At 31.4% G+C, this 12,235-nt stretch overlaps 1 protein-coding gene across 1 annotated transcript; it reads right to left on the bottom strand.

The window, feature by feature from the left end:
- Positions 1–7,432: 7,432 nt before the first annotated feature.
- LOC127277430 (phosphatidylinositol-glycan biosynthesis class X protein) lies at positions 7,433–8,570 on the bottom strand (the record flags this gene model as incomplete). The annotated part of the gene is made up of 3 exons (XM_051298536.1): positions 8,341–8,570; positions 7,996–8,125; positions 7,433–7,729 (listed from the first exon to the last, which is right to left on the bottom strand). Coding segments are annotated over exons 1-3 (552 nt in total), but the record flags the coding sequence as incomplete, so codon positions are not given.
- Between the last annotated feature and the right edge of the window lie 3,665 nt (positions 8,571–12,235).

Raw genomic sequence — 12,235 nt, 5'->3', positions numbered from 1 at the left:
GATTTTGGAAAAAATTTCGAAAAATTAAATTTGCGAGATAATTGATCGGAATTACCGCCAAAGTCTTAACCCGAAAGTTCTGAACAAAAAATGTATGGCGCACTTTTTGATTGGTCCAGCGGATGCTGAGCTACACTCAAAAAGATTTTGGAAAAAATTTCGAAAAATTAAATTTGCGAGATAATTGATCGGGATTACCGCCAAAGTCTTAACCCGGGAGTCTCAAACAAAAAATGTATGGCGCACTTTTTGATTGGTCCAGCGGATGCTGAGCTACACTCAAAAAGATTTTGGAAAAAATTTCGAAAAATTAAATTTGCGAGATAATTGATCGGGAATACCGCTAAAGTCTCAACCCGGGAGTCTCGAACAAAAAATGTATGGCGCACTTTTTGATTGGTCCAGCGGATGCTGAGCTACACTCAAAAAGATTTTGGAAAAAATTTCGAAAAATTAAATTTGCGAGATAATTGATCGGGATTACCGCCAAAGTCTTAACCCGAAAGTTCTGAACAAAAAATGTATGGCGCACTTTTTGATTGGTCCAGCGGATGCTGAGCTACACTCAGATAAATTTTTTAAAAAATTTCGAAAAATTAAATTTGCGAGATAATTGATCGGGAATACCGCCAAAGTCTTAACCCGGGAGTCTCGAACAAAAAATGTATGGCGCACTTTTTGATTGGTCCAGCGGATGCTGAGCTACACTCAGATAAATTTTTTAAAAAATTTCGAAAAATTAAATTTGCGAGATAATTGATCGGGAATACCGCCAAAGTCTTAACCCGAAAGTCTCGAACAAAAAATGTATGGCGCACTTTTTGATTGGTCCAGCGGATGCTGAGCTACACTCAAAAAGATTTTGGAAAAATTTTCGAAAAATTAAATTTGCGAGATAATCGCTCCGGAATACCGACAAAGTCATTAAACGAAAGTTCTGAACAAAAAATGTATGGCGCACTTTTTGATTGGTCCAGCGGATGCTGAGCTACACTCAGATAAATTTTTTAAAAAATTTCGAAAAATTAAATTTGCGAGATAATTGATCGGGAATACCGCCAAAGTCTTAACCCGAGAGTCTCGAACAAAAAATGTATGGCGCACTTTTTGATTGGTCCAGCGGATGCTGAGCTACACTCAGAAAAATTTTGTAAAAATTTTCGAAAAATTAAATTTGCGAGATAATCGCTCCGGAATACCAACAAAGTCATTAAAGAAAGTTCTGAACAAAAAATGTATGGCGCACTTTTTGATTGGTCCAGCGGATGCTGAGCTACACTCAAAAAGATTTTGGAAAAATTTTCGAAAAATTAAATTTGCGAGATAATCGCTCCGGAATACCAACAAAGTCATTAGAAGAAAGTTCTGAACAAAAAATGTATGGCGCACTTTTTGATTGGTCCAGCGGATGCTGAGCTACACTCAGATAAATTTTTTAAAAAATTTCGAAAAATTAAATTTGCGAGATAATTGATCGGGAATACCGCCAAAGTCTTAACCCGGGAGTCTCGAACAAAAAATGTATGGCGCACTTTTTGATTGGTCCAGCGGATGCTGAGCTACACTCAGATAAATTTTTTAAAAAATTTCGAAAAATTAAATTTGCGAGATAATTGATCGGGAATACCGCCAAAGTCTTAACCCGGGAGTCTCGAACAAAAAATGTATGGCGCACTTTTTGATTGGTCCAGCGGATGCTGAGCTACACTCAGATAAATTTTTTAAAAAATTTCGAAAAATTAAATTTGCGAGATAATTGATCGGGAGTACCGCCAAAGTCTTAACCAGAAAGTATCGAACAAAAAATGTATGGCGCACTTTTTGATTGGTCCAGCGGATGCTGAGCTACACTCAGAAAAAATTTTGGAAAAATTTTCGAAAAATTAAATTTGCGAGATAATCGCTCCGGAATACCAACAAAGTCATTAGAAGAAAGTTCTGAACAAAAAATGTATGGCACACTTTTTGATTGGTCCAGCGGATGCTGAGCTACACTCAAAAAGATTTTGGAAAAATTTTCGAAAAATTAAATTTGCGAGATAATCGCTCCGGAATACCAACAAAGTCATTAGAAGAAAGTTCTGAACAAAAAATGTATGGCGCACTTTTTGATTGGTCCAGCGGATGCTGAGCTACACTCAGATAAATTTTTTAAAAAATTTCGAAAAATTAAATTTGCGAGATAATTGATCGGGAATACCGCCAAAGTCTTAACCCGGGAGTCTCGAACAAAAAATGTATGGCGCACTTTTTGATTGGTCCAGCGGATGCTGAGCTACACTCAGATAAATTTTTTAAAAATTTCGAAAAATTAAATTTGCGAGATAATTGATCGGGATTACCGCCAAAGTCTTAACCCGGGAGTCTCAAACAAAAAATCTATGGCGCACTTTTTGATTGGTCCAGCGGATGCTGAGCTACACTCAAAAAGATTTTGGAAAAAATTTCGAAAAATTAAATTTGCGAGATAATTGATCGGGAATACCGCCAAAGTCTTAACCCGGGAGTCTCGAACAAAAAATGTATGGCGCACTTTTTGATTGGTCCAGCGGATGCTGAGCTACACTCAGATAAATTTTTTAAAAAATTTCGAAAAATTAAATTTGCGAGATAATTGATCGGGAATACCGCCAAAGTCTTAACCCGGGAGTCTCGAACAAAAAATGTATGGCGCACTTTTTGATTGGTCCAGCGGATGCTGAGCTACACTCAAAAAGATTTTGGAAAAAATTTCGAAAAATTAAATTTGCGAGATAATTGATCGGGAATACGGCCAAAGTCTTAACCCGGGAGTCTCGAACAAAAAATATATGGCGCACTTTTTGATTGGTCCAGCGGATGCTGAGCTACACTCAGATAAATTTTTTAAAAAATTTCGAAAAATTAAATTTGCGAGATAATTGATCGGGATTACCGCCAAAGTCTTAACCCGAAAGTTCTGAACAAAAAATGTATGGCGCACTTTTTGATTGGTCCAGCGGATGCTGAGCTACACTCAGATAAATTTTTTAAAAAATTTCGAAAAATTAAATTTGCGAGATAATTGATCGGGATTACCGCCAAAGTCTTAACCCGGGAGTCTCGAACAAAAAATGTATGGCGCACTTTTTGATTGGTCCAGCGGATGCTGAGCTACACTCAGATAAATTTTTTAAAAAATTTCGAAAAATTAAATTTGCGAGATAATCGCTCCGGAATTCCAACAAAGTCATTAGAAGAAAGTTCTGAACAAAAAATGTATGGCACACTTTTTGATTGGTCCAGCGGATGCTGAGCTACACTCAAAAAGATTTTGGAAAAAATTTTGAAAAATTAAATTTGCGAGATAATTGATCGGGATTACCGCCAAAGTCTTAACCCGAAAGTTCTGAACAAAAAATGTATTGCGCACTTTTTGATTGGTCCAGCGGATGCTGAGCTACACTCAAAAAGATGTTGGAAAAATTTTCGAAAAATTAAATTTGAGAAATAATCGCTCCGGAATTCTAACAAAGTCATTAGAAGAAAGTTCTGAACAAAAAATGTATGGCACACTTTTTGATTGGTCCAGCGGATGCTGAGCTACACTCAAAAAGATTTTGGAAAAAATTTCGAAAAATTAAATTTGCGAGATAATTGATCCGGATTACCGCCAAAGTCTTAACCCGGGAGTCTCAAACAAAAAATCTATGGCGCACTTTTTGATTGGTCCAGCGGATGCTGAGCTACACTCAAAAAGATTTTGGAAAAAATTTCGAAAAATTAAATTTGCGAGATAATTGATCGGGATTACCGCCAAAGTCTTAACCCGGGAGTCTCAAACAAAAAATCTATGGCGCACTTTTTGATTGGTCCAGCGGATGCTGAGCTACACTCAAAAAGATTTTGGAAAAATTTTCGAAAAATTAAATTTGCGAGATAATCGCTCCGGAATACCAACAAAGTCATTAAAAGAAAGTTCTGAACAAAAAATGTATGGCGCACTTTTTGATTGGTCCAGCGGATGCTGAGCTACACTCAAAAAGATTTTGGAAAAATTTTCGAAAAATTAAATTTGAGAGATAATCGCTCCGGAATTCCAACAAAGTCATTAGAAGAAAGTTCTGAACAAAAAATGTATGGCACACTTTTTGATTGGTCCAGCGGATGCTGAGCTACACTCAAAAAGATTTTGGAAAAAATTTCGAAAAATTAAATTTGCGAGATAATTGATCAGGATTACCGCCAAAGTCTTAACCCGGGAGTCTCAAACAAAAAATCTATGGCGCACTTTTTGATTGGTCCAGCGGATGCTGAGCTACACTCAAAAAGATTTTGGAAAAAATTTCGAAAAATTAAATTTGCGGGGTAATTGATCGGGAATACCGCCAAAGTCTCAACCCGGGAGTCTCGAACAAAAAATGTATGGCGCACTTTTTGATTGGTCCAGCGGATGCTGAGCTACACTCAAAAAGATTTTGGAAAAATTTTCGAAAAATTAAATTTGAGAGATAATTGATCGGGATTACCGCCAAAGTCTTAACCCGAAATTTCTGAACAAAAAATGTATGGCGCACTTTTTGATTGGTGCAGCGGATGCTGAGCTACACTCAGATAAATTTTTTAAAAAATTTCGAAAAATTAAATTTGCGAGATAATTGATCGGGAATACCGCCAAAGTCTTAACCCGGGAGTCTCGAACAAAAAATGTATGGCGCACTTTTTGATTGGTCCAGCGGATGCTGAGCTACACTCAGATAAATTTTTTAAAAAATTTCGAAAAATTAAATTTGCGAGATAATTGATCGGGAATAATGACAGAAAATTGAGCAAAAAGTCTGGAACAAAAAATGTATGGCGCACTTTTGATTGGTCCAGCGGATGCTGAGCTACACTCAAAAAGATTTTGGAAAAATTTTCGAAAAATTAAATTTGCGAGATAATCGCTCCGGAATACCAACAAAGTCATTAAAAGAAAGTTCTGAACAAAAAATGTATGGCGCACTTTTTGATTGGTCCAGCGGATGCTGAGCTACACTCAGATAATTTTTTTAAAAAATTTCGAAAAATTAAATTCGCGAGATAATCGTTCGGGAGTACCGCCAAATTCTTTAGCAAAAAGTAGCGAACAAAAAATGTATAGCGTACTTTTTGATTGGTACAGCGGATGCTTAGCTAAACTAGAAAACAAATTCGGAAAAATTTTCAAAAAATTAAATTTGCGAGATAATCGCTCCGGAATACCAACAAAGTCATTAGAAGAAAGTTCTGAACAAAAAATGTATGGCACACTTTTTGAAAGGTCCAGCGGATGCTGAGCTACACTCAAAAAGATTTTGGAAAAATTTTTGAAAAATTAAATTTGCGACATAATCGCTCCGGAATGCCAACAAAGTCATTAGAAGAAAGTTCTGAACAATAAATGTATGGCGCTCTTTTTGATTGGTCCAGCGGATGCTGAGCTACACTCAGATAAATTTTTTAAAAAATTTCGAAAAATTAAATTTGCGAGATAATTGATCGGGAATACCGCCAAAGTCTTAACCCGGGAGTCTCGAACAAAAAATGTATGGCGCACTTTTTGATTGGTCCAGCGGATGCTGAGCTACACTCAGATAAATTTTTTAAAAAATTTCGAAAAATTAAATTTGCGAGATAATTGATCGGGAATACCGCCAAAGTCTTAACCCGGGAGTCTCGAACAAAAAATGTATGGCGCACTTTTTGATTGGTCCAGCGGATGCTGAGCTACACTCAGATAAATTTTTTAAAAAATTTCGAAAAATTAAATTCGCGAGATAATCGTTCGGGAGTACCGCCAAATTCTTTAGCAAAAAGTAGCGAACAAAAAATGTATAGCGTACTTTTTGATTGGTACAGCGGATGCTTAGCTAAACTAGAAAACAAATTCGGAAAAATTTTCAAAAAATTAAATTTGCGAGATAATCGCTCCGGAATACCAACAAAGTCATTAGAAGAAAGTTCTGAACAAAAAATGTATGGCACACTTTTTGAAAGGTCCAGCGGATGCTGAGCTACACTCAAAAAGATTTTGGAAAAATTTTTGAAAAATTAAATTTGCGAGATAATCGCTCCGGAATGCCAACAAAGTCATTAGAAGAAAGTTCTGAACAATAAATGTATGGCGCTCTTTTTGATTGGTCCAGCGGATGCTGAGCTACACTCAAATAAATTTTTTAAAAAATTTCGAAAAATTAAATTTGCGAGATAATTGATCGGGAATACCGCCAAAGTCTTAACCCGGGAGTCTCGAACAAAAAATTTATGGCGCACTTTTTGATTGGTCCAGCGGATGCTGAGCTACACTCAGATAAATTTTTTTAAAAATTTCGAAAAATTAAATTTGCGAGATAATTGATCGGGATTACCGCCAAAGTCTTAACCCGGGAGTCTCAAACAAAAAATCTATGGCGCACTTTTTGATTGGTCCAGCGGATGCTGAGCTACACTCAAAAAGATTTTGGAAAAAATTTCGAATAATTAAATTTGCGAGATAATTGATCGGGAATACCGCCAAAGTCTCAACCCGGGAGTCTCGAACAAAAAATGTATGGCGCACTTTTTGATTGGTCCAGCGGATGCTAAGCTACACTCAGATAAATTTTTTAAAAAATTTCGAAAAATTAAATTTGCGAGATAATTGATCGGGAATACCGCCAAAGTCTTAACCCGGGAGTCTCGAACAAAAAATTTATGGCGCACTTTTTGATTGGTCCAGCGGATGCTGAGCTACACTCAAAAAGATTTTGGAAAAAATTTCGAAAAATTAAATTTGCGGGGTAATTGATCGGGAATACCGCCAAAGTCTCAACCCGGGAGTCTCGAACAAAAAATGTATGGCGCACTTTTTGATTGGTCCAGCGGATGCTGAGCTACACTCAAAAAGATTTTGGAAAAATTTTCGAAAAATCAAATTTGAGAGATAATCGCTCCGGAATTCTAACAAAGTCATTAGAAGAAAGTTCTGAACAAAAAATGTAAAGCACACTTTTTGATTGGTCCAGCGGATGCTAAGCTACACTCAAAAAGATTTTGGAAAAAATTTCGAAAAATTAAATTTGCGAGATAATTGATCGGGAATACCGCCAAAGTCTTAACCCGGGAGTCTCGAACAAAAAATGTATGGCGCACTTTTTGATTGGTCCAGCGGATGCTGAGCTACACTCAGATAAATTTTTTAAAAAATTTCGAAAAATTAAATTTGCGAAATATTGTCTCGGGAATAATGACAAAAAATTGAGCAAAAAGTCTGGAACAAAAAATGTATGGGGCACTTTTTGATTGGGCTAGTGAATGCTGTGCTACAGTAAGATAAATTTTGTATTTTTTGATAATATTTTTGATTTTTTAAATTTACCATATTTTTCTGTTTCAATGTTACGCGGTTAGTACATTTATGTGGAAAAAGAAAGAATGATAGCAAAAAATAGTAAACAAATGAATAATAATTTACCAAATTGTACGATATTTCCCGCCATTTATCAACAAGTTCAGAGCATGGTGAACAAAGTTCAACTTTTGAAACTCGATGCTCCTTGATACGTTCTTCACAGCCAATGAGAAGTTTTGGTTTTGGCAATTTAATTTCAATATAACCACCACCTTCACGTGGTTCGTGATATCGTTGATGAAGTGGCAATGTCAAGATCACATTTGAACCAATCAGACGTGAACAAACGGTCACATTTTGTGTTCCTGCATTCTCAGCAAATAATTCTACATTAAATTCGCCTATAGAGCACGCTGTTAGCTAAAAAATGAATCATTGTAAATAAATTGTTTCAATATTTCCCGAATTAAAAATATAAGTTTTGGGATGAACATAACTTAAAAAAATTAGGATAAGTCAAAAGTAAAAGCGTAAAAATTACTTTAAATATAAAATTATTTTTGAAAAATAATGAATTAATTAAAATTAATACCCTCCTAAGGAGTTTTTTCAAAGTTTGTGAAGTATTCCTCCATATATTTAATTCGACATTTTTTGAATTTTTTAAAACATCTGAATATTCGTACCTGCCCTCTTCTCACCAGTTTCGAAATTTCGTCCACATTTACATAAAATGACGATGGAAATTCAAAATACAATGCCACGTGACAATTATTCATTTCAAAATTCTTTATGTTTATGTCATATTTAAGTGTCCTGAAAAAATAATTGCAAAAAAAAAATCTTTACCTTAAACATCGATAAGTTTCTCTGGAACAGCGATATATTTCTCTAGAATAGCGAAAATTTTCTCTGTTTTAGTGAAACATATCGTTGTTCTAGGTAAAGATTTTTTTGCGTGTCATTAAAATTATTTATACCATAAAATATATATATATATATATATATCATAAACATAACCTAAAATTTACCTGTGAAATCCACCGTTTGGTAAATCAAGTTTTACCTCAGCATTTAAAGCACTTATGAATGTAATGAAGGGATAAAAAAATAATAATACTAAAAGAAAATTAATCATTTTATTGTTGCATAACATATTAATAGTCAGGTACAGAATTTTTAAATATTAAAAAAAAGCTAACTATTTAGTTTACATCATTTATATACACACGTATCACATTTTCGTTGATAAAAATGAAAAAAAAATTCACCTACTGTACTGTGGCATTACCTTGTGGCGAAATAACGAAACATTACACTTTCATAGTGACTTTACTTCTATCGATAAAAAAGGGATTTCAAAAAAAAATATATTTTTAAACCAAATAATTTTTTTACACTATGATTTTGAACATTTTTTTTTACTAGTAAATTTTTCAATTTAAAATATCTATAATAGGAATATTTTTTTTTTGTTTTTTTAACGAATTTCTAATTAGTAATTTCCACTAAAAATTATTCAAAAAAGAAAAATTTATTTATTTATAATTAATGATATTGATCAGTGAATCTAATTATAATTAAAAAAAAAAAAAAAAAAAATTTCGCCCTCGAAATTTGAAAATAATGATTGAGTGCACATAAATGTCAAAACTAAGTCGTTGATGAGAATTAGTCAACATTCCTCTATGTTTTTTCAATACAACTCTTGGCACACAGAGTACAAAAATATCTTGGACGTTAGTAAAGTCGGGAATGTTCGGATTAGAAATAATAAGAAGAGTGAGAGAGAAAGAGCAGCTCGTCAAAGTTCCAAAAATATGGGGCACCATATATGTATTTATATATAATTTATATATTAATAGCAATATAACAATTATAATACTCATATAAGTAATTTTAATATTTAACAAATATAATTAAAATAAATTATAATAATTGTAATAATAATAATAATTTCCTACACAAAAAAATACCAAAAAAAATAAAAGTAGTAATAATAGTAATAATGATAATAATAAAATTAATAAATATATTAATAATAATGATTTTAATTTATATTATTAATTAATCCTATTTTAACTAATGGATTATATTTTGGTACGTAATCCCTAGACTAGGTCTATTGGACCCGGACAATGTCTAACTTGTAGTAAAGTAATTATATGTGTAAAATCGTCTTTTTAGGTTGTTTTTAACTATATTAATGTGCAATAATAATATAATATAAATTTTCTTACTATTAATATTCATTATTATTAATTATTATTATTGAACCAATAATAGAGGAATCTGTCGTATTTTTAATTCTTTAATATTAATTGAAGCATGATTTCTTGGCAAGCTAGACTAAACAAACGAGAAAGTAAAAAATTTCTTTTTTTTTTTTTAATAAAAAAAACTTCTATTTATCTTCTTTTAAATTAAAATAAAATTTTTTGAATTTTTTTTTTTATGAAATCCTTGTAGAAATAATGTACTACTCAAATTTGGATACAATCAATTTCAAAATTGATTGTTTAAGAAAAAAAAAAAAATTCATTTTGATAAATTCTAGAATATTCCATAAGGTATGTGGAGAATTTTCTCTCTCTCTCTCTCTCTCTCTCTCTCTCTCTCTCTCTCTCTCTCTCTGTCTTAGTTATATATTTTTTGGCACAATTCCAAAAATTGTGTTTCCAATTCTCAAAGTGTAAATATTATTGCGAATAGTCATATATATATAGCGATTTGGAATAATTAATTTTTTTATTTTTTTTCCCTTAATTTTTTGTTAAATGTATTTATTCTTATTTGACTTATGTTTGCCCTCCTACAACACACACAAACACATATATATATATGTATGTCATATCCTCCGCATCTATCTCATATCATCCTTTTCGCGTCTGATTTCTGATTTTAAAGCGCAACTTCTGGGCCAACTGCAGCTATTTTTGTACGTCAGCAAATACAATATAACTTGTAAAATATACATACGTCTCGAAGAACTTTTTGATGTGTGTGTGTGTGGAATTTTTTTTTATATATAATATAATTCATTATAATTTATAATTAATCTGATTTTTATTATTAATAATATTTAATATAATAACAATAATAATAGAATAATAATAATAATAATAATAATAATAATAATAATAATAATAATAATAATAATCATAATAAAAATAATAATCATAATAATCATAAAATAATGACATTTATGTTATATTATTATATTATGTTATATTATGTTATATTATATATTTTTTAATATATTCATTTTTAAACTATATATTAAAATAATTTTAGTTAATTTTCTCGTTTCTATATCTAGTATATATAATTAATGTGTCTCTGTGTGTGTGTGTTTTGAGTGTAGGAGGTAATAAAAAATGAAACCAAATTAGATTTTTCTAAATTTGGTAACGTATATATTTATTTCTATTTTAAAATTATTCTCTTTGGGGACTCTCGACTCCCTTTCTCCCTTCCCCCCTATACTTCAAGACTTTAAAATTTTTTCTATTTTCAAATTTTTCCTATTTTCATTTTGAACTCAAGTATTTTGGTTGAAAAAAAGAAACGCTTGTTAAAATTATCTCTCCTTTTTTACCCCCCCCCTCCAATCTTCTTTTACGTTTTTTCTTAACTTGTCTATCATTTTTGTTTTTTCGTCTTTCTGTATATTTTTAGATATAAATATTATTTTTCATAATTGTGTGAACAAAAAAAAATAGAGAAACGAATAAACTAATTTTTATTATACTTAAAAACACTGCAAAAAGAAGTATGTATCTTATTTTAAGATGTTTTGGTAACGTTTTCAAGACATCAAGACATCTTAAACATCTTAATGTCTTAAAAACGCTATCAAAACATCTTAAAATAAGATACATACTTCTTTTTACAGTGAAGTAAAACCAGAACTATCCGCAGTTTCTGCGCATTTCTGTCAATTTTTACTCTAGAAATATAGTAAAATTGACTCTAAAAATAGTAAAAAAAATTATTCCGGAAATAGTAAATTTTATACTATTTCTGAAGTAAAAATTGTCAGCGAAATGCTCAGAAATTGCGGTCAGTTTTGGTTTTACTTTTAAAGTCTAGTTAAAAGTTACTTTATTCGTTTTTCCATTTTTCTCCGTATATGTAATATAATATATATAATATACAATATAAATACACACTGCAAAAATAAGTGTCTTAATAAAGTATCTTATTAATATTTAAGATGCTTTTTGCGTTTTAACAAAAATGAAAATATTTCTTCCATCTTAAATTGTAAGTTACTTCGGTAAGTTTCTATAAGTAACTTGAATTAAGATATTTGTGGGGTCATAAGATGTTTAAAAAAAAGATGCTACACTGAAAAAAAATTCTAGTTAGAATAACCAGAATTTTAGTTAGAATAACCAGAATTCTGGTTAGGGTATATTTAACATTTTGATTCTGGTTAGGTTAACCAGAATTCTGGTTATTTTAACGAGAATTCTAGTTAATTCAACTAGAATTCTGGTTAACATAACTAGAAAGTAATGTTAAATATACCCTAACCAGAATTTTTTTTCAGTGTATTGTAATTGTATACGTTAGAATTTGAAGTTACTAAAATATAAAATATACATTATAAGCATCTTACATAAGAGGCCATAATTAACCTCAAAATTTTTTTCATCAAAAATATGTAAAGCACTTTGGCGTAGATACTATTAACATCTTAAACTAAGATATTTTAAATAACTAAAAAATTACTACCAAAACATCTTAAAAATAACTACCAAAACATCTTATATTAAGATACTTCTTTTTGCAGTGCAGTTATTTTTTTTTTTTTTTTTTTTTTGTTAGAAATTTTTAGGTTTTATAAAGAATTTTGTGAAAATGAAAAAAAAGAAACACTGATTTGTTAATATACAGGATAAAAAAATTATTTTTTCTTCC

Source organism: Leptopilina boulardi, unplaced genomic scaffold (genome assembly GCF_019393585.1).
Source record: "Leptopilina boulardi isolate dan_hultmark-lab unplaced genomic scaffold, ZJU_Lbou_2.1 LbouV2_169, whole genome shotgun sequence".
NCBI lineage: Eukaryota > Metazoa > Arthropoda > Insecta > Hymenoptera > Figitidae > Leptopilina > Leptopilina boulardi.
The sequence above is the reverse complement of the archived record's forward strand: the minus strand, read 5'-3'. Positions and strand labels throughout refer to the sequence as shown.